The 23,344-nt window shown below is 39.7% G+C and overlaps 2 protein-coding genes across 3 annotated transcripts in view; both read left to right on the top strand.

The window, feature by feature from the left end:
* LOC145333219 (monocarboxylate transporter 10-like) overlaps positions 1-15,558 on the top strand; it is a 39,614-nt gene extending 24,056 nt beyond the window's left edge. Inside the window, exons 16-23 of the mRNA XM_080178361.1 lie at positions 863-937; positions 1,214-1,313; positions 1,879-1,947; positions 2,930-3,014; positions 3,724-3,769; positions 4,193-4,287; positions 6,999-7,741; positions 14,692-15,558. Coding sequence (XP_080034487.1) covers positions 863-937; positions 1,214-1,313; positions 1,879-1,947; positions 2,930-3,014; positions 3,724-3,769; positions 4,193-4,287; positions 6,999-7,053 — 525 coding nt within the window. The 3' untranslated portion in view covers positions 7,054-7,741; positions 14,692-15,558. The remainder of the gene's footprint in view (positions 1-862; positions 938-1,213; positions 1,314-1,878; positions 1,948-2,929; positions 3,015-3,723; positions 3,770-4,192; positions 4,288-6,998; positions 7,742-14,691) is intronic.
* A 21-nt stretch (positions 15,559-15,579) lies between these two features.
* Positions 15,580-23,344, top strand: part of LOC145334785 (uncharacterized) — a 29,411-nt gene continuing 21,646 nt past the window's right edge. For both annotated transcript variants that reach the window (XM_080180388.1, XM_080180389.1), the window contains exons 1-11: positions 15,580-15,711; positions 16,185-16,311; positions 17,594-17,633; positions 18,211-18,273; positions 18,874-18,914; positions 19,618-19,745; positions 20,164-20,248; positions 21,482-21,526; positions 22,040-22,135; positions 22,476-22,548; positions 23,188-23,250. In XM_080180388.1, coding sequence (XP_080036514.1) covers positions 15,649-15,711; positions 16,185-16,311; positions 17,594-17,633; positions 18,211-18,273; positions 18,874-18,914; positions 19,618-19,745; positions 20,164-20,248; positions 21,482-21,526; positions 22,040-22,135; positions 22,476-22,548; positions 23,188-23,250 — 824 coding nt within the window. In that variant the 5' untranslated portion in view covers positions 15,580-15,648. The remainder of the gene's footprint in view (positions 15,712-16,184; positions 16,312-17,593; positions 17,634-18,210; positions 18,274-18,873; positions 18,915-19,617; positions 19,746-20,163; positions 20,249-21,481; positions 21,527-22,039; positions 22,136-22,475; positions 22,549-23,187; positions 23,251-23,344) is intronic.

Raw genomic sequence — 23,344 nt, 5'->3', positions numbered from 1 at the left:
ATATTCAAATCTTGCTGGCATTTCTTTTTATAAGGTAACTTTTCCAATATTATTATTTCATTTACCTGACTCTCACTAAATAATAATCAAAGACAATCATGTCTTATAATAGGAAAGCTGTTTGAAAGCAAATATGCAAAATTACCTCCTCAGTAGATTACAACTAGTGGTTAGAAGGCTTAGACACCCAACTAAACAGAAACAGCTGATATTGTTTTGTTTACAGGGTCTCTCAGTAACATAAACAGCTGATAATATTTTATGTACTGAATCTTACAGTAACAGAAACAGCTGATATCATTTTGGAAACAGGGTCTCTCAATAACAGAAACAGCTGATATTATTTTATATACAGGGTCTCTCAGTAACAGAAACAGCTGATATTATTTTATATACAGGGTCTCTCAGTAACATAAACAGCTGATATTATTTTATATACAGGGTCTCTCAGTAACATAAACAGCTGATATAACTTCATATACAGGGTCTCTCAGTAAAAGAAACAACTGATTCTATTTTCAGGGATGTCCAAATAAAAAAGCTTGGACGTCCTTGTCTATTTTATATACAGGTTATTTGAGTAATATATTATATTATATACAGGGCCTCTCAGTAACAGAAACAGCTGATATCATTTTGAAAACAGGGTCTCTCAATAACAGAAACAGCTGATATTATTTCATATACAGGGTCTCTCAGTAACATAAACAGCTAATATTACTTCATATACAGGGTCTCTCAGTAAAAGAAACAGCTGATCCTATTTTCAGGGATGTCCAAATAAAAAAGCTTGGACGTCCTTGACTATTTTATATATAGATTAGTTGAGTAATAGAAACAGCTGATATTATATTATATACAGGGCCTCTCAGTAACAGAAACAGCTGATATCATTGCAATTTGTGGAGGTACCAGTGGGGTCTTCAGACTTGTTCTGGTAAGATTTTGTTACATTTTACTTTTAGAATCAAGGCTGCTCTATAATTTTAACAGTCTGTTTTTCCCTATTATGATGTTAGGAAAATATTGTTATAAAGAATTCCTAATAACTGATTAGATTTTAATGAAAAAATGTGAAATACATAATCAGCTACTAGGACAAAATGTCTTTCAACATAACTCATTTTGTCCAACCTACAAACTATCAGTAATGGTGCTTATTTTAGCTAAAAATAGAATAGAATTAAAATTTGTGTTCAATTTAGTCTTTTAGGGGTTTGTGAGTGATCTGCCCTGGTTAGCTAGGAAATTTGTTCAACCCAAAACATTCCTCTATATTGGTTTTATAGCATCATTTGTCATAACTCTAGTAGGTAAAGTATTTCTCTATATTGGTTTTATTGCCTCCTTTGTCCTAAGTTGGTGAACTTTATTTTCTATCATTTTTATTAAATCATTTTTAGGACAATTTGCATAAAGCTACCCTTTGATATTTAAATTTTAAATTTTCACTGTTTACGGAAAATCTTAGAGTGTAGAATAGCGTCATTATAACCAGGGTTGGTCAGAAAGTCTGTATTACCTTTTTTCTCAAAGTTTAGGTCAGGTTAGTTTGGGTTATATTGGATAATGGGTAGTCCATCAGGGTTATGGCACTTCAGGTATAGGCCCCGCAAGGTTAGGCAAAGGAAAAATAACCACTTACTTTCAATTTATTTTAAAAATTAAGGGGGAAAAGGGGTTTTCAGTGCTCGAGAGGCACTTTTATGGAAAGCACCATTAGGTTACTTCTTATTCATGGGCAGATATTTAAACTTTAAAAACATTAAATGGTTTCAAATCATTACAAACATTGAGTTTTATTGTATAATTAAAGAAAGGCTTCGTTTTTAAAAAATAATAATTTTAAATTGCATAAAATTAAAAGAAATATTTTAGGATTATGTTTTTCTGAAGGGTTTGTTGAGGTTCTTATTTGTATGATCTTGGCTTTATTGGCTGTATCAGGTTGGAAAAGTTATATATCGAATCGTACTATAGACAGATTTCCGCAGATATAAAAATGACCAGTTATAAGATTAAAACCAGTTTTTTAGGCCGAGATACCGAAGAATTTTATGATTGTACATGTTGCATAAGTAGAATACTGGACATAATACGATGCTGTACATGATTTTTCAGTATGGTTCAGAACCGGTGGGATTTACTATGCTGCCATAAAAGCCAAATGTTATTTGTCAACATTCTAATTAATAATGAGCCTATTATAGTATATGACACTCATGGCAGTTGGGAGGGTAAAATAATTTTTATAAAAGCAAAAATATCTATGATCACGGTTTTGTCCCTAATTGTCACTGACAATCCATCTATCGATCTATTAATGAAATAATAGTTATTTCTCGCATCGTATTATATACGGCTTTCCGCGGATATAGTTTTTTCGTATGGATGAGAACCGGTTCCTATCCACAGGATGCGAATGATTATGAGAAAATTAGTTATCTTTCTATATAAATATTCATATACCTATTTTTATATCAAGAACATTTATATAATTATCTATCTATTTACCTAGGAACTGTAATAAATGGCTCCATAATGATGCGAGAGTATTTTGAAGAGTACCTTTCATCTAATTATCTATCTATCTACCTAGGAACTGTAGTAAATGGCTCCATAATGATGCGAGAGTATTTTGAAGAGTACCTTTCATCTAATTATCTATCTATCTACCTAGGAACTGCAGTAAATGGCTCCATAATGATGCGAGAGTATTTTGAAGAGTACCTTTCATCTAATTATCTATCTATCTATCTACCTAGGAACTGTGGTAAATGGCTCCATAATGATGCGAGAGTATTTTGAAGAGTACCTTTCATCTAATTATCTATCTATTTATCTAGGACCCGTAGTAAATGGCTCACAATAATGATGCGAGAGTATTTTGAAGAGTACTTTTCATCTAATTATCTATCTATCTACCTAGGAACTGTAGTAAATGGCTCCATAATGATGCGAGAGTATTTTGAAGAGGATCTTTCCTCCGCTATTGGCATCAGCAATGTTTTCAGGTATAGCTATACAGGGATTGGAAAATGGATGATAATTCAATATTCAACCATATTAATACATGATAAACTATGCTTTCAGATGAAGAATATTTTTTTCTACAGCTTTATATAAAAGTAGCAGGATCTCTGTGTATGTTTGTGTCTGTCTTTACCAAAGGATCTTACTAACCGTTGGTCTGATATGGTTCTTCTTTACAATGTAGCTTCTCATTAGGAAGGTTTATCATTATTTTCGGGGAGGGCACGACCAACCTCTCAAGTAAAATTTCCCCTTATAGAAAATTATGAGTTAGATTTAAAATACAAAAAAAAGTTTTTTTTTCACTTTTCCATTGAAGCGTGAAGGTTAAATCAAAACCCATTACTCTTTCTTCCCCTTTATTAGTTTTTTTTTACAAGTAATGTTTATAAAAGATTTAAATATTATGATAAAAATTTTCATATTTTCGTAAATCTTATTTATGCTAATATGAGTTTGTTTTTCAATGTAAGCTTCTTTTATATTATAATCGTTTGATATTTTTTTAATGTTACAAAATAGCAAGAAACAAGGTTGACAACATTCATAAGTACGAAGTAGATTTAGGGGAGTTTTGACACCTTCTACACCTTCTTCTGCATGACACTATGCATTAATTTTATTGTTATTGCTGCGCTACTTATCAAGACAATTTTCCTTGTTTTATTCAAAAATATTTTTTTTTTTCAGGGCAATTTTGGCATTTATACAGGGGCCTATTATTGGTCTTCTAAAGGTAAATTTTTATTTATAAATATTCTGTCCTCGGATATACTATTTCTTCCCTCTCTTGTACGACACAAATTAACAAACCATAAAAGATACGGTGAATTAAAGAGCTGATATTATAACCAATAAAAAAATTATTGGGGGAAAATCACAAAACCTTTCACACAATTTTTCATTTTTCATATTTATATTTTTTTTTATCATGATTGATATATCTACGGACCAAAAATATATATAGTGGATGCTTTTTTGTATATATATATTTTTTTTAATCAGCCGTCTCTCTTGAATAACATTTTATATTTAAATTTTTATTATAAGAAATATTTTTTTTGTTTTTTGTCGAACATAACAACAATAATATTAGATCCTTGTCCCCATCTAGATTATTTTTAGAAGCAACTTTAATATATCTATCATATATTTTAAGGAGAGTTTTTCTGACTACACTCCAATGTTGCTGTTCTTAGCTGGTTGTAACCTTATAATTGTTACTCTATGGTATTCAGAAAGATTCTTTTCAAAGTAAGAATATTATCTTAGTAGCACATCCACTCTATAGTTAATTTTAGCTGGTTGTGCTCTTATTATTGTTACTCTATGGTATTTAGAAAGATTCTTTTCAAAGTAAGAATATAATTTTAGTAGCACATCTACTCTGTTATTAATTCTAGCGGTTGTAATCTAATCATTGTTACTCTATGGTATTCAGAAATATTCTTTTCAAAGTAAGAATATAATTCTAGTAGCACATCTACTCTATAATCAATTTTACCTGGTTGTTATCTTATAATTGTTACTCTATGGTTTTCAGAAAGATTCTTTTCAAAGTAAGAAAGTGATCCTAGTAGCACAGCCACTCTATAATAAATTTTAGCTGGTTGTAATCTTATTATTGTTACTCTTTGGTTATTAGAAAGATTCTTTTCCAAGTAAGAAAATAATCCTAGTAGCACAGCCACTCTATAATAAATTTTAACTGGTTCTAATCTAATTATTATTGGGTTTATTATTGATTTGTGTAGCGTTCCTACTCTTTAATTAGACTTTAAAGTACGTCTGTCTATCCGACACTAGAAATTCACGAAACCTCAATCAATAAGTATATATATATGTCTTTTGTCTTATAACCGACGGACTGACAGACCAAATAAGTTATATTTATATGCTTTTTGTGAAGGATTAAAAAAATCAGCAATCAAAAATAAATAATAAATAAAAAATTAAGTTAGTTGTTCTTTCATCTACAAACATTTAGAACACTTAACTTAATAAACCAACCAATCAAAATTCAGTAAAAGTCCCCGAACTTGTTAAACCAACAAATAAGAAAACGCTATGATAAAACTTTTGGGACTTGTGTAATAAACAGCCCGTTTTCCCCTTTCTATCTGATTAGTACGACTCTCCAACTCCAGCTGTTCTGTTGAATGCGTTTTATTCTAAGAATTGTTAATCGTATTTCATTACTTTTTATTGTTAAACAAGAACTAATGCATCCATAAATAGCACAGCAACATACATATATATAATATTTTTAATAAAATAAATATAAAAAGACAAATGTTACCCATTTCCGATTTCTTAATTTGGAGAATTTTTTAATTTGCCAATCTTTAAGGAAGTTTAAGACCCTTTATACCATTCTCGTTAGGAGGAACATACAAACCCTACATAAAGAGTAGCAGCGATACTATTTTTTTTTATAATTGGATTTTGATATGTATTTAAAAGTCAATTGTTTATAACGAACTGGTTTAATATATTAAATTTGACATAATACTTACTGAATATATAGAAAATATTAAAACAGACGTACGCAATTACATTTAATTTATTTTCTCGTATTCATTCGAATCCGGTGGATAGGAACCGGTTCTTATCCATAAGAAAAAACTATGTCTAGCATCGTATTATATCCAGTTTTCTACGAATATAGAAATGTACAATCATAAGATTAAAACCAGTTTTTTTAGCCCGTGCCTTCGGCATCTCGGGGCTAAAAAAACTGGTTTAAATCTTATAATTGTACATTCTATATCCGCGGAAAGCCGTTTATAATACGATGCGAGAAATAACTATTAACATACTTCCATAACGTTCAGCTATAATGTTTATTTGAGCTTGATCGAATGATGATTCCTTTTACAGTTAGGTACAACTTAGAAAAGTACCAAAAACTTTAAATACCAGAAATGAAATTTTCAGCAAGTGCCCACATAGAGACAAATATCTTCTTTCAAAGTGCATGACGTGAACCATATATCCAAAGCAGTGATTTTTATATAATAAATATTAACTTGTGACTGCATATGAAATAATTTGACCTAATTTCTCTTTAGAAATTCCCATTAAACACCTCCCCCTTTTTCATATCAAGATGCTAATCCCCCTCCCCCCCAAGCCCATGTAGGATATGAGTTGTAAAAACTCCTGCGGGGGGTACAATTTTTTAACACACGATTCTTTCGTTTTGCTTATTATTTAGTCTATTAAAAGGATTCAAAATGCAAAGACACATATATTTTTAGCTCTTATTTTATACATCTTAATTGGAACTGATGATCTCTAATAGTGAAACAATTGTTTTCCATCAATAAAATGTTTAAAAAATAACCTTTGTGTTATATACAATTCGATAATAGGAAACATTTTTAAAAATCTTTTAAAACTTTTCAAACAACAAGTTTTTTTTATAATGTTATTATTCTATTTTTCTGATTTATACAATAAAGATTCTTAGTTTAAAAAGATATTTAAAACTACAATTTTCCCTTCTGTAGATTTAAATCCACAAGGTTAAAACATTTAGGCACTGCTAGTTTAGACCAACCAATGAAGATTTAACAAATTTTTAGGGCAACAATTGAAAGAACTTGTTTATAAAACTTTGGGTACCAATCTAAAATTTGGCCTCTCCTTTCCCCTACCGAACACAAGATTACTGTCAAATCGTGTGTACGCAGAGAGGGAGGAGACATTGTTTTCTACATTAGTCCCCAAAGTATTATAATTACGTTTTCTTATTCGTTAGCTTAACAAATTTGGAAACTTTTATTTAATTATGATTGGTTGGCTCATAGATTGTCCAAACATTTCAACTTTTAATTGTAATTTACAGAGGGGGTAATTTTTTGTATCATCATTGGACATGTACATTAACTTATTGGCCATTGTCTTATCCCTTTAGATCCCTGGTGTGTACGCCTTTGCATATAATAATATTTTTTTTCCAGGACAACGCAAAGAACCATGACTAAAGAGAAGAGTTTTGTTTCTGTGGACCAGTAATCGATATATTATTACTTGAATGTTGCACCAGATTTTCATGTACTATTATAAAGTGATACTCGCAGCTGGATAAAATAACAACTCACCCCATCCACCCCTTGACCCCTTAGCCCCATCCCCTCCCTCCTACTGGATGAACGAAGTAACTAATAAATGAATCCATATTAGCAAGCTAAATTGACGACAAACTTTCCTCTGTCAATATATCCACGTATATCCCGTATCCATTAGAACAGTAGAAAATCAAATACCAAAGTAATCCTGTTATATAAAATAGTAGAGCTATTTTTGTTTGTCTGTTAAGATCTCGCTAACCACCGAACTGATTTGGTTTTAAATATTTTGTGTGTCTCACATAGCTCCTGGAATAGTTTTAAGGTTTTTATTTCTAAATTACAGTCTTGGCAGAGTTTAGGATTTATTTTAACCCTTTTCTTCTCTTTGAATTCTCCAGATGCTAGGCGCTAAGCCACTAGTATTATTTATAAAGATAATACATAACAAATCTCCCTGGAAGACAAGTTTGATAACCATGAAAAAATATTTAAAAATTTGTATTCTTATAAGATATTAGGCGAAAATTGATAAACTTGCAAATCAAAATCGTGATAAATTTTTATTAATTATTCATCTTATTTTTATAATATTGATCATGCTGGAATGAATATTCCTAATATTCTGAAAATGTGTGATTGTGGTAATACGACACCCAGACGGACAGGCAGTTGCTTCGCTGTGACTTATGATAACAAACCCCCTGCACTAATCTTATTATATCACCATCTATCTCATGACCGCTGTTGACCCCGCAACCCAGCGGTCAAACTGGCCTGCCTAAATGTGGGGAGGGGACTCAAACATGCAACTATCACGCGTACCTCACGCGCTTATATAACCGGGAGGCGCTGCCTCCCCTTTTACCACCGCTGCCCCCACAGCCTGTCTACCGCCGGGAGCTAAGCCCTAGCGTCCCACACCCCCTTCAAACCTAACCATTGTTATAATCTGTTGTATATATATAGTAAACATTGCTTGTAAATATTATTCAGTTTAAATATATACTTTCTGTATGATTGAATCCTGCTTGTTTGTTTGGTAGAATAATTAAAGGCTAGGGCTCGTTGAATCCGAACTCGTTACCCCGTGGGCCGAGAACGCTCGGCTTACCAGAACTTGGTGTCAGCGTGTTTCAATCGAGCCTTACAGAACTAGCCTATTCTACCTCTGATTGGACCCTTTGGCAAGTAAGGGGACAATCAGCCGCCAACTGAGAAGCCAACTGACCCGTGAGACGGCCTTTTTAGGTCGAATTTCCATCATTTTGAACGCAATATGTGGGCCTCTGGCCTACGGCAAGCAGATTTAGCCTGCTAAAAGCGCCAGTTAAGACGCTTTTTCCGTGCCGTGTAGGAGTAGCGCTAGGTGCGCAGCCACGGCAATCGGATAATTTAGCTCAGACGGCTACAGAACTGAGTCTAAATTGGCAAGTGTAGCTGGGACAAGCCCCAGGACACCCAGGCCAAACCTACGAGACAGACAGCTGGGTGCTGGTCTCCCTAAGAAGGCAATGTGTGGCTGCGAAGCTTCAGCACACAAGTAAGCCCTACCACTGCGTCGGATAGCAGATTTTGAGCCACAGGCACGGCAGGACGGGACATTCCCTGCCGCTGCCTCCCAGGATTCGAACCCGAGGCGCTGCAGGACGGGCCATTCCCTGCCGCCATTTTCGGGATTCGAACCAGCGGCGCTGTAGGACGGGTCATTCCCTACCGCCGTCACCCCTCTGAACCTTGCAGGACGGACATTCCCTGCTGCCAGTGCTTCCAGAATCACACCTAGAGCTCCTAGTGATAACAACACATAAGTGTGTATAAATGTCAACCAAGTGATAAAAATAAATATAAAATTGTTGACCCAGTGATAATTAATAAGCTCTAGTGATTCGAAGCTACAGTCTAAGCCACCATGGTAAGCGATACCACCATAGCTGCGGTTCGGCCACCACCGAAGTTTCTGCCAACCCCAGCTGAACGAGAGGCCCCCTTGTCTCAAGGGCAGGACCTCCACTTCCCCTGCCATGTCAGGGTGAGGTTTCCTACTCCTGACCCTGCCCAGCATGTACAGGTTGATGCCATGATCGATTCTGGCAACCGTGTACCAGGGTCTGCTGTAATTTCTGAACACCTCATGCACGCGATGGGCGTGCAACGCATGTTGATTCCGGACAACACCCAAATCCTGACTGCTAACGAGGAAGGCCAGCCCCTCCAGGTAATAGGAAAATTAAAAGAGTTATATATGGCAGTCTCACACACCCTTATACTCCATCTATACCACGTGACTGTGGTCCGGAACCTCTCACACCCTCTGAACCTAGGAGGGTATTTTCTCAAGGAGTTCGGAACTAGGCTCTGTTTCGACATGCAACCACCTTGCTTGTGGGTGCGTGGGGAGTTTATCCCACTCCGTGGCGTCCCCATTGACCGGGAGACAGCCGAGAGAGAGCTAAGTTATGAGGGGCCTCTGCCAGGCCCCCTGCCAGAGCAGCCGCGTGTGGTTGAGAAAGGCACACACTGGGTGGACGCTGAGCTCAACGCACACAAGGGGGCCAACCTGCTAGCCATGGGGTTGCCTCCAGTGCCCAAGGTGCCGAGGGAGAGCCTGCCAACAACGTTCCCTGAGATTGCCAGCCCTCCAGAGCCCATCTTCTCCACCGACACTTTTATCAACGGCCAGCCGTGTCCACCTGGCCCCCTCTACCTGGGGCCCCCGGCCAGTCAGCCAGCCCAGCCTGAGCCCAGACCCGTCAAGTCGCGGTCTGCGGCACCCGGAGCCACACTCAACTCCCAGGCATCAGCCTCTCCAGGCGCCGAGCCCGTCAAGTCGCGGCCGGACGCCCACGGAGCCAAGGCTGGACCCAGCACCTCAGCCTCTCCCGGCGCCGAGCCCGTCAAGTCGCGGCCGGACGCCCACGGAGCCAAGGCTGGACCCAGCACCTCGGCCTCTCCCAGTACCGAGCCCGTCAAGTCGTGGCCGGACGCCCTCGGAGCCACCCCTGGCTCCGACACGTCAGCCCCTCCAGAAGCCGAGCCCGTCAAGTCGCGGCCGGTGGGCCCCGGAGCCAAAGCTGACCCCGCACCAGCCACGTATAGGCTAAGCGCTGTCACTCCAACTGATGGCCAGCCACCCCAGCTCCGCACAGCCAAGCGGGTGGTCCTGCCTGGCCGTGGAGTCATGGCAGTCCCTGTTGAGCTAGTAGGCCATCGCACCAAGGATGCCATCCAACTAGCTGCCCCAGAACAGAGGTTTGGGGAGGATCTTGTCATCCCAGAAGGCCTGTATGCCCACAGGCCTGGCTCCGCCACTGTGTTTCGAGTATTGGTGGTAAATGAAGGGGAGGTGCCCCTCCTGCTGGACGCTGGCCTCCCAGTGGCTGGGGAGCTGGTCAAGCCTGACATACTAGAGGTTTCTGATACGCCTCCCCCGCGCCTCCACTCGTTCCAAGAGCCTGCTGAGCCCCCAGAAATGCAGGAGTTGTGGGAGGCTCTGGAGATGGAAGACAATGAGTTCCTACGCAAGGACCCCTTGCTCAAGAAGGAGGTCTGGACTATGTTGTCAGAATACAGAGACGTCTTCTCCAATTCTACCCCTGGCTGCACAGATGTGGTTGAGTTGCAGCTGCGCCTCAAGCCAGGGATCCAGCCGATCCGCCAGAGATTTAGGGATCTGAACCCGCGGCAAGAGGCTGAACTGGAGAAGCAACTGGACACCTGGCTACAAGAGGGAGTTATAGAGCCGTCAGACTCCGCCTGGAGCAGCCCCCTGGTGCCCATCAAGAAGAAGGACGGGAGCACCCGCTGGGCCGTCGACTACAGAGCCCTCAACAAGTGCCTGGAGCTGGACAGCTACCCCCTGCCTAGGATCCAGCAGTTGGTAGAACGAGCTGGAGGGCACCGTGTCTACAGTGCCTTAGACGCGGTAGCCGCATACTACACCATCCGTGTGTCCGAGGACAGCCGGCCCTGCACCGCCTTCACCACCCCCAGGGGCTTGTATCAATGGAAAAGGATGCCCTTTGGCCTGGCTACGGCACCGTCTGTCTATTCCAGGTTTATTGCAGGGGTCCTAAATCCACTAGGCACAGCCAACCTCCAGTCATACCTTGACGACGTCCTGACCTTCCACCAGGATACCTGGGCCCACCTGGCCAGGCTCCGAGAGGTCTTGGAAGCCCACCGCAGGGGAGGAATCCGCCTCAAGCCAGCCAAGACCAAGCTGTTTCGATCCAAGGTAGATTATCTGGGCCACACCCTCAGCCGTGAGGGGATAGCCATGCAGGAGGACTATATTGACCGTATCCTGGACTGGCCAGCCCCCAGCACCCCCAAGGATTTGCTGGCGCTGCTGGGGTTCTTTGGATACTACCGCCTGTTCATCCCAGAGTATGCAGACCTCACCTACGAGATGAATCGGCAGAAGACGGCCAAGACCCTAACCTGGACGCCTGAGATGGAAGCCCAGCTGCTGCAACTCAAGGACAAGTTCCGCAAGGCCCCCATCCGAGCGCCGCCCAGGTTTGATTTGCCAGCGGTATTCCAGCTCACCACAGATTTCAGCAGCCGCGCCATCTCTGCCATACTGAGTCAATGCCAGGATGGCAAGGAGAGGCTGATTGCCGCCGTGGGGCGCAAGACAACCGACCCTGAGACGCGCTACCCGTCCTGGAAAGGAGAGATGGCCGCCATTATGTATGGGATCCGAAAATTCCACGGCATCTTGTCCTACCGCAGCTTCCAGATCAACACTGATTCCTCAGCCTTGCTGCAAATGAAATCACTGAACACATCCACAGGGATGGTGGCCCGCTGGCAAGAGGAGCTAGCGGCCCTAGATTTTACTGTCTGCCACCGGCCTGGCACCCAAAATACCAACGCCGACGCCCTCAGCCGCCGGGAAGACGCCAACATGCCAACGGCTAGCGCCGAAGAATTAGCAGAGCAGGCTGAGTATATCCACAACCTTTGCCAGCTAGGGGAGTCCACAGCTAGCCGGCCCCCTGCCGCCCGATTGGACCCAGCTAGAGTATTGGAGGCCCAGACACAGGACCCCCTCCTGCTCCGTGTCCGCCAATGGGTGGCTGACGGCAAAGCCCCAACTAAGGCTGAGCTGCGTGGCAAGGAACGAGACGAGCAGCAGTACGCCAGCCGCTTCCCAGCCTTGGGGCTTGACGAGCATGGCTGCCTCACCACCACTGACCAGACCCTGACAGGGGAGAGGACAAGATACCTGCTGCCTTCGGCCCTCCAGCAGGACGCGTTCTTTCTAGCCCATGGGACCCCCATGGCTGGGCACTTTGGGATGGACGCGACCATCGCCCGCATGGCCATGCACTTCTGGTGGCCCAACCTGGCCCGTGACGTCCGTCTGATGGTTCAGACTTGCCCTGAGTGTGTCCAGAAGGTTACCAAGGAGAGACTGAAGCAAGGGATACACGTGCCCTCCCGCCAGGGGTATCCACAGCAAGTCCTATTTATCAACCTGGTGGGGCCACTGCCAGAGACCCCAGCTGGGAACCGCTATATCCTCACCTGCCAAGATGGGTTCAGCCGGTTTGTCAGCCTCTACGCCATCCCCAACAAGCGCACCCTCACGGTGGCCGAGACCCTGCTGCACCGCCACCTGGCCACGTTCGGATGCCCCCTGAAGATCCATTCCGACAATGGAATGGAATTTACTGGCCAGGTATTCCAGGAACTGGCCTCCAGGCTTAAGATTGGCCTGACACATCCACCACCCTACAACCCGCAGTCCAACCGAGTGGAGCGGTTCCATCGGACGCTCAACACAGGCATGCGTCTGTTCCTAGACAGAGACGATAACAACTGGGAGCCCCACTTGCCTGCCATTGCCTTTGCCTACAACACCAAGGCCTGCAGATCCACTGGCGTGACCCCGTTCCTGGCCTTCTTTGGGAGAGAGGCCAAACTTCCGGTGGACATGGTACTACGGCTGCCAGAGACCGAATATGCTTCAGTTCCAGCCAACGTCCAAGCTCTCTTGCAGCGCTACTATGCAGTGTATGATGCCATCCAGCAGAAGGAGGAGGGAGCCATCCGGAGGAGCGCGGCAGCTTACGAAGGCACGGCCAAGTATGAGGTTGGAGACTTGGTCTGGTACCTGGCCCCCCGCCTGGTGCCAGGGAAGGCAGCCAAGATTACCAAGAGATGGACTGGCCCCTGGAAAGTAGTGAGGCAAGCTACAGAAGTACATTATGTCATCAAACCTGCCTCTCCAGTAGCCAGGATCTCAGAAGTTACCGCGCATGTAGGCCGACTGCGCAAATACACTGGAGATGTGACTGCCCACCAGATCCCAGCAGACATCCAAGTTGATTTGGACGGCGACGAAGATGCCACCGAGCTGCCAGTTGGAGCGGCGGCGCCCGCAGCTAGCGACCCAGGACAGCTCCCAGTGCACCAGCCAGCCGCAGCCGCCCCACAGCCTAGCGGCCAGGACCGTGACCCAGTAGAGGAGAACCTGCAGGAGCAGCCCAACGAACCACCGCCGCCGCCGCCCGCTCCAGAGCCACCCAGAGATGCCATCTGGAATCCTGACGCGGACATGGAGAACCTGCCAGCCAGCAGCGAGCCTGTAGGAGAAGAACCAGCCACTGCGATGGAAGAGGCCGCCCCAGAAGACGAAGCTGAAGCCATGTGCCCCCTGTTGATGACAGCCATCCCCATCCGGGTAGGAGCTAGGAGACCAAGCAACCTGAATCAAGCAGGCGCCCCCATGGAGTTCTATGCGCCCTCTGCCATCGTCATTCCCCCCTTAGGAACCACCAGAGTCAGCCTAGGCCTCCGTGTCCAGTTACCAGCTGAGGCCGAGCTAATCCTGCAGACGAGGCAAAATTTCCAGCGGCGGGGCTTGGCCGTCGCCAACCCACGCCTAGAAGCCAACCAGGAGCTGACAATGCTGATATCCAACCATAGCCAGACCGAGCAACGAGTGTCCCGGGGAGCCTGTGTAGCCCGAGCTGTCCTCCATCGAGCTGTGCCCCAAGAAGAGCCTGTCCTGCGCAGGCATAGGCTGTCGTATCCCCAGGTTCAAGGCCTGGTGGCTCGGGAGCCACGCAACCCTTGAAGGGGAGGTTGTGGTAATACAACACCCAGACGGACAGGCAGTTTACAGAGTTGCTTCGCTGTGACTTATGATAACAAACCCCCTGCACTAATCTTATTATATCACCATCTATCTCATGACCGCTGTTGACCCCGCAACCCAGCGGTCAAACTGGCCTGCCTAAATGTGGGGAGGGGACTCAAACATGCAACTATCACGCGTACCTCACGCGCTTATATAACCGGGAGGCGCTGCCTCCCCTTTTACCACCGCTGCCCCCACAGCCTGTCTACCGCCGGGAGCTAAGCCCTAGCGTCCCACACCCCCTTCAAACCTAACCATTGTTATAATCTGTTGTATATATATAGTAAACATTGCTTGTAAATATTATTCAGTTTAAATATATACTTTCTGTATGATTGAATCCTGCTTGTTTGTTTGGTAGAATAATTAAAGGCTAGGGCTCGTTGAATCCGAACTCGTTACCCCGTGGGCCGAGAACGCTCGGCTTACCAGATGATCACATGGCAATTAAAACTTAGGTACTTTCAAAGTTTTCAACCTTGTGTTCCAGGGCGGAGTGTAAAGTGAAATTGTAAATTATACCAAAGTAAAAATACCAATACCAAAGAAATATTTTCAATAAAACATTAAACCAAAGTATTATATCAGAAAAATTTCATAAGTTCATTGTAATTTTATCTTGCAAGTCAAAACAAGAACATTTATGTCATAAGTAGAACATACTAAGCTTAAAACATCAGTGAAAAAATTAAAGATAATAAACTTTAAAACAAAATTAAGAAGATCTATTTGGCATTCAACGTCATCTTGAGTCATGTCAAACAAACAAATATATAGATAGACAAACAGATTGACATATTATTATAAAGTAGTGTGCTACCCTAAAAGCATCTCTGATACTATTATTTAGAGCAATGTTTCCAGTTTTAAAATTGTAACTTTACCATAATTCATATTTATACGGCCCACTAGAAAGATTATCGTAGTCATTATTTGATCTTTCCTTGGAGCATTTTCACAATGTTTTTGAAAACAATAAAAAAATTTAGTATACAAAACATTTAAACCCTATTTTTTATGGGAATAGCTAAAACTTTCTATTGCTTGTCAAAATTTTATATTTCCACAAATAACAAAAATCATCAAAAAAACATAATCTTCATGGGAATCCTTAAAAATTTCCAGTGCTTGTAAAATGTTAATATTCCCACTATCAACAAAAATCATTGATAATGTTAAACCCAAGTGTAAAAAATTTGCAACCACATGCCTAGCCTTTGAGAATGTTTTTTGTTAGTAGTGGAAACTTTACCTCAATTGTTCAAAAATGCCTCTTTTTTCCTGTCTTCAAAATCTGTGATAACAAGATCTATAAAAAAAAATTCAGAAAATCTATTAAAATGTGAATCAAATTATTAGAATATACAAAAAAGAGTGAGAAAAACTAAAATGGGCATGGAGGTTGACAGAGGTTATTCTTGGGTCATTGTTCTTGCGGTTACCCTTCAAGGGGTGAGTAGTTTCTATTCTAGTCAAGAAAAAACTTTTTTTTTGTAAAAAATCAAAGTAGGGAAGGTACAGCTACGATTTAAGCAAGAGTGGTGTGAACTGACAACACCTTCTCAGAATACCCCTGGTATTTAGTTTGTTTGTCGTGCTCAGGTAAACCTGTACCTGGCTTAGGCTAGCTATATTTTATATCTAGAGGAATTTGATAGTAGTTATTTACAGCATCGTATTATAAGCAGCTTTCTGCAGATATTAAAATACGATGCTATGCATGATTTTTAGTCTGGCTGAGAACCGGGTTTAACCCAATTTAATACATGCGGATATCTATCGGCTACGAAATCATAATGTAATAAAATTTATCTATTTATCTAAATTTGCACCCATCTATCTATCTATGTATTATCTTTCTATCTCCCAATCGATCAACTATCTATCTATAATATATCTTTCTATCCATTTATCTATCTATTTAGATATGTACATCACCGCTGCTACCCATGATGGGGTTATTATTTGGACCAAAGTTAGTAAAAATCAACTCAACAGAAACCCAAACGGCCACAGCGACCAGTCTCTACCTGTTTTGTTGGTCTTTCTTCAGTAAGTTATTGAACATTTGTACATATAGAAACCCAATAATCTTATTATTAAAGCTAAGAGTTTGAAAATTAGGGTTAGTCTTAATGTCCGTCCATATCCTTACACTTAAGTAACAGGATGTTTGTGTGTCTGTGTGTGTGTTTGTTTGTACCGAAGGATCTCGCTAACCGCTGAACCGATCAGGTAGATTTTCATAGGTCCCGGGAAGGTTTATAACTATTTTAGGGTTGGGTACCACCACCCTCCCAAGAGAAATCACAAAAATAAAGTTACGTTTCTCGATTTAACAAAGAGAGTTCAACGAAACATAAACGTCAAACGCAACATAGACATATTTAAATTTAAAAAAAATTAAGTGCCACTAGAGGCCTCTAGGGGCGTAACCGCAAATGTAATAAGAACGAAGTAGGGGGTTTCCCTATTTCCTTATCCTGAGTGGCAATCACTAACATTTACCTAACCTAAAATAACCTATCAAAAGCGACAAACCCCAAACTGTCCCAGTTTAGGCAAGACGATTCCTGTGACGTCACATACGTTTCGGGAAAGAAAAAGGGAAGGGGGAAAGAAAATCTTTTCAAGAGAGATGGGAGATAAGGGAAGAGATTTTCTTCCCTTCTTCCCTTTTTATATGACGTCACAGGAATCGTCTTGCCCAAACTGGGACAGTTTGGGGTTTGTCGCTTTTGATAGGTTATTTTAGGTTAGGTAAATGTTAGTGATTGCCACTCAGGATAAGGAAATAGGGAAACCCCCTACTTCGTTCTTATTACATTTGCGGTTACGCCCCTAGAGGCCTCTAGTGGCACTTAATTTTTTTTAAATTTAAATATGTCTATGTTGCGTTTGACGTTTATGTTTCGTTGAACTCTCTTTGTTAAATCGAGAAACGTAACTTTATTTTTGTGATTTCTCTTGGGAGGGTGGTGGTACCCAACCCTAAAATAGTTATAAACCTTCCCGGGACCTATGAAAATCTACCTGATCGGTTCAGCGGTTAGCGAGATCCTTCGGTACAAACAAACACACACACAGACACACAAACATCCTGTTACTTAAGTGTAAGGATATGGACGGACATTAAGACTAACCCTAATTTTCAAACTCTTAGCTTTAATAATAAGATTATTGGGTTTCTATATGTACAAATGTTCAATAACTTACTGAAGAAAGACCAACTTTGTTTTCTTTCCATGATCCAATAACATTAAAAGTTTTGATAAAGTCAAACAAACATAAATTATTTATTTTAAGATTGAATAATATCTTTTTTTTATTTTAGCATTATTTGTCGGACCATTAGTACAATTGAGAGGAGAGAGGTAATTTCAATAAATATTTTGTGATCATTTCTATTCTTAATTGATCTACAACTCTTTTTTCTTTACCTAAAAATCACCCTAGTTAAGCGTTAATTTTAAATTAAAATTCGTAATTTTTTTTTTTATTTGGTGGGGGGGCTTTTTATTTTTGGGGAGTTGGGGGTGTCCCATCCCCCAAGAAAAGACCTTAAGACCACCACAGGACCAGTAGGTATATTCCCTGAAGAGTAGAATCCATTCGGTTCAGTTGTTACCCAGATCTTAAGGACGGACATTCTACTTTGTAATATACTTTTTCCACAAAAGGGGCGTACTTCTCAACTGGAAAATTATAGGAATTCATCGCATCACATTATAGACAGCTTTTTGCGGATATCAAAATGAAAATCATAAGATTAAAACCAGTTTTGATTAGTTAGGGGCTAATAGCAAATCTGGTGTTAATCTAGTGGATTTATTTTAATATTGGTGGCAAAATGACAGTAATTTTTCAGTACGGCGGCGAACCGGTTCTAATCTAGCGTATATTAATCGGTTTGAAAGAGATACTATGAAATATGTTTATTGTTTATTTTAGGTTTGTATCCTTTGCCGCGTCCTTGTGTGCTATTTTTGGTCTTGGATTATGCTCTTTTGCTAGGAAAAAAATATTCTACGGTTTTGTGATAACATCGAACTATGCCATAATAAAGAGAGGGGTAGGTTTCTGGTAGAATCCGTAAAGGTTATGTGTTATAAGTTAAAAACAGTAGTAGAACGATAAAAAATTATGTTAACTTTTCAAAAACAATTTTGTCTATAGTTCTTTTCAATAAGAAAAACACATATTTAGTGAATATTATCGTTCTGCTACTATTTTTAAGCCTTAAAACACACACCTTTGCAATTCTACCAGAAACCTACCCCTCTCTTTGTGTATGACACAAGTAAAAAAATGTATTACCACTGACAATCAGACTCAAACATTTGATTTTATTAAAACATTTCTTTTTGTAATCTATGGATATACAAATTGATATGAAGTTTAAGATCCCGCTACCTCTCTCATAAAAAAAATTAATCAATTCAATTTAAAGGTTCATCTCTCTTTTGGATAAAAGCCCCTCTTAGAGGCCGCAATTGTTTCTAAAGAATTGATATTATTTGAAGATGAACAAAAAAATATCAAACTATTGAAAAATTTACTTAACAATAAGAAAATAAATAATTTTTTTACAAGAATATATTTTATTAAAAACAGAAATCCTCTTGATTTTATTATTTGTTTTGGTTTTATAGCAGGTATAGATAATATTAAATAAACAAGCATGACAACATCCATAATAGTGATTAATACATTCACAGAATTCAAAAGTATATATTAGTAATAAACTTCAATATTTAATTGGTCGATATTTGGAAAATTATTGAACTATCCTAATGTAAAAGTAACAGGATCTGTATCTGTCTGTGTGTCTGTACCGAAAAGTCTCTGTAACCACTGAACTGACATTGTTCTCCTTTACAGTGTAGCTTCTCATAGGTCCCTAAAATGTTCATAACTAATTTTGGGGAAAAATGAACTCCTCCTACAACTGTTTCTATTAAAACTTCAATTGAAAGTTAGAGGTCGACTCTCATCACCCCCCCCCTCAAGGACCCCTAGAGGGCTCTAGGGGCGTATCCACATGTAATTTATATTACAGTTGTAGAGTAATTTGGATCCAGATTTATTATTCTTTTCAAAAAGTAACAGGATTTCTATGTGTATTTGTGGCAAACCATTGAAAGTTTTCCTTTTTAAGCCTACAATTAATCTTTTTCGGAGGTGTATTTCCACCCTCTCAAACATGTTTTTTACTTTTTATTTTTAAATAAAAAAATTAAAAAAATGTACCATTTTATTCAACTCCCCCCCCCCTTCAAGTGCCCCTGGGGGCTTACCCGCTAGTATTACATAACAAAGTTATTGTTTGAGATAAAAAATCCTTTCCTTGTTTTTTAGGAGCAGGACAAGGCCTGTATGCTTTGAACTCAATATTATTGGTTAACAAGCATTTCAAGGCAAAAGTTGGCCTAGCTATGGGTTTATTCGTCTGTGGAACCGGTTCTGGTGGACTTATCATGCCTCAGGTTAATTGGATAGATAGATGACAGTTGGCCTAGCTATATGTTTCTTTGTCTTTCGAACCGGTTTAGTGAACTTATCATGCCTCAGATTTGATTTGATAGATAGTTCTTCTTTACAGGGTAGCTTCTCATAGGTCCTTTTTCTTTTTTAATCTAAAATAAAAGTTTGGCTCTCAAATTCAAATACCCCCACCTCAAGTGCCTTTAGAAGCCTCTAGGGGCGTAGCCGCTAGTCTTTTATAAAGAGATGTAAGGTTTTTAAGAGATGCTAGGAGCGCAGGTACTAGTCCTATATAGAAGAGGCAGGAGATAATCTGTCTGGTACATTAATGTTTTTATTGGGAGGAGGGGGGGGGGGAGGAGGGGGGGGGGAGGAGGGGGTGTGAATTTAGATATAAAATAAAATTGTCTTTCTTTTAAGGTAGTTAAAGTGTTACTGAAAAACTTTGAAGTCGAAACTGTTATTCAAATATACACTGGTATTATGGCTGTTGGCGGCTTAATAGGTTTGTATCATAGAAAGAAAGATAAATATTTATACTTAATAGACAAATAGATAGATTAAGAATTTAAAGAAATATTTTAACCCTCAAAGAATTGCTTTTAAAATATTTACTATTGGCAGCTCCCCTAGAGGTCTCTAGTATATGGAGAGTATGCCGACCTCCTTTCAATTATTTTAGTTTTTATTAACCCTTTACAGTCGGGCCCCTTGCCGCACCTTAATCAGTCGGGGGGGGGGGGGGGGGGCGTTCAACGCCCCCCCATGTTATCTCAGTTCCTTTTAGAGCTAGAGGGCTAAAATTTTTTGTGTAAGTCCCCTGTGTTATGATGAATTTCCGACCTTAAGTAAGTCAAGGTCAATTTTCGCTTCCTTCACCCTTTTATTTAACAACCTTTGTTTTTAGGTCCTTTTTTACTTAAAAATTTCAAACGGCTGTAATTTTTTTATTTTTGAAGCTTGATTAAAAATTTTTTTGCAGAAAATGTTAATCTTTATGTAAATTTTATATTTTAAATATCAAAATACAAATTTCAGCGGCCGCAGCTGTACTTGGCAGCTGCCAGCCGCCACAGTCGGCGGTCGGCGGAAAAACGGCGACGGATCTTTATGAAATTTTAATATGTTATGTAGACATGTAAGAAAAGCTTAAGTTTAAAATTTGAAGTCTCTAAGTCAAAAATTGCGGCCACAGGAGCCATTTAAAGATTTCTGGAGACCTGGAGGATCAGGACCTGCAGGATCATACCTGGAACCTGAAATTAACTTGAACACCTGTATTTAATATGAGGATGTACTACTAGAGGATATTTTAGTATTTTGGTAAGATAAAATGCTTTTTTAAGTCAAAAAAATATTTTTGCTCTTTACCTGGATGACCCTGCCAGGTTTGCTGGCATCCTGTGCCCGCCAGGATGGAGATATTCAAAAAATTCCAACTCTCGGTTATGTGTCATACCCAAACTTAAAAAGTCACGCAGTTTGGGCTCTTTATCTTTCACACACAGAAAATGAGATAGAAAAAACCGGATGGGGGGGGCGTTCAACGCCCCCCCCCCCCGACCGTTAAGGGTTAAAGAATGTGAAAACAATTTTTTTTTCTTGGAGGGAGGTTATTTTTCTAGTGGCAATTGATCTTCTAAGGTTGATGGTTCTCACCGACTAAAAATGTTATAAACAATAAACTCACATGTAATTGATATGTACAAAATCAGACCCAGAATTAACCTAATTTCAGGTCCTATTTTGATACGGACAGGATCAATACTGCCACAGAAACAAGGAAATTTGTGATTTCATTTCAACAACAAAATTGGCGCTGCTACCAAATGTTTTTGATTTCTATAGATTAAAACCACCACTGGTCCAGTGGGTATATTCCCTGAAAGGTAGAGCCCAATCAGCAGTTACCGAGATCTCAAGCTTTAAATGGACAAACAGACAGACATACAGATGGCCAGACAGTCGGACAGTTATTTTTCTACTTAGTATTATGGACAATCTAAATAGAAAATGTAAAGTGGATGTGAGTAGTCTCTTTTTTTAAATTTTATTGTAGGAAAGGTAACATTTAAGAATAGTTACCTATTTTTACAACAGGAATAGTAAACCTTGGGTAGCAATGTTTTGTTTTGATAAGTTTGAAAGACATTTTCAGAATATAGGTGCTCTTTATTTGTGAGTTTGGAAAGAGAAATTACCTAAAACCATCCCTTGATATACATAAACCTTACCTAACATGGAAAGCTTCAATGTTTAAGTGTTAGGTTATCCTAAAATCACAAAAATGATATAGATGAAAATGTAGAGACTGCCCTGAAAGAACCACTAGCTAAAAAGTCTGCTGAAGATGAAAATAAACAGCTGGTGAATGCTAATGGCAAACAGTCTGGTAAGTTTGGCATTAATTTAGCTACTCTATAAATAGGGAATTAATTTTATTTATTTTTTGAAAGGAGCATTTAGAGTAACAAGATTTGGTTCAAGTATTGGGGACATTTTTCAACTGCTAGCTAATTGCTTTCTGCTCTTTTGCAGCAACTTGACTTTGTTAATGTTTCCAATGCTATTGGCTAACATTTAAAAACAAAAAATTTAAAGTTGGCATTGGTCCCTACCCTGTGTGTAGAACTAACCTCTATTCTTTTACTTTAATGATAATTGTTTTAGTAAATTGCATTGTATTCATGAGCTTTGCTACTTTTTTATGATGGCATCCTTGTTTTTCTTAGATACAATCATAAAAGTAGAACCAAAGAAGCCAAATAGATGTTTACAGTTCATGCACAAGGTTTTTATTTTCAGGTAATCTTTATTTCTGTTATTTTACTACAGCAGTTTAAGTATGGAATTGTTTTAGGCTGTTTTAGCCAAGCAGTATCCACCAAATTATCTAGTGAAGCTCACAAACCATTTTGAAAAAAGTAGGGGGAGAAAGTCACTCAAAAATCAGCCACGTGATGTCATCAAAATTAGGGAGATAAGAGGAGAAGTGGGAAAGAAAACCCTGAGAAAAAAGAGATGGATAATCCCTCATTTTCATGACGTCACATGGCTGATTTTTAAGTAACTTTCTATCTTTACATGAAAAATTGAAATTTGCTTCATACAAAAATTAAGTTTACCACAGTGTGGTGTGAATAACGATTTACCACGGGATGTCTTGAGATGTTAAAAATTGTGCAATACCTACTATTGGGGCTTGGTTGACACCCACTCTTTGCAGTCTAAAAATGTGATATGAAAGTGTGGAGGAGGTCACTTACCCTCATAAGCTTCAATTATATATTGAAAAGCCTGCAGTGGAAGTATTGGAGGGAAAATGATCTCAACTTTTATTTTGAGACAGTATATAACTCAACAAAGAATTACATGAATACAATATTGAAATTTAAATATCATTTTAACAATTGTTTTCTATAGATTAAATTTTATATTTTTAAGGATTTTCTTGATGATTAGATGGAGCTTATTGAAAGATATTAAGTTTGTTCTTATTTCTTTAGGAAAATAATATTTGCTTAACATTAAAGTTTTCATATTTATTGCATCATATTATAGACAGCTTTCTGCAGATATTAGAATGAAAAATCATCAGATT

Source organism: Acartia tonsa, chromosome 12 (assembly GCF_053477335.1).
Source record: "Acartia tonsa isolate MP-2025a chromosome 12, ASM5347733v1, whole genome shotgun sequence".
Classification (NCBI taxonomy): domain Eukaryota; kingdom Metazoa; phylum Arthropoda; class Copepoda; order Calanoida; family Acartiidae; genus Acartia; species Acartia tonsa.
Note: the sequence above shows the minus strand (reverse complement) of the source record. Positions and strands in the feature narration are given on the sequence as shown.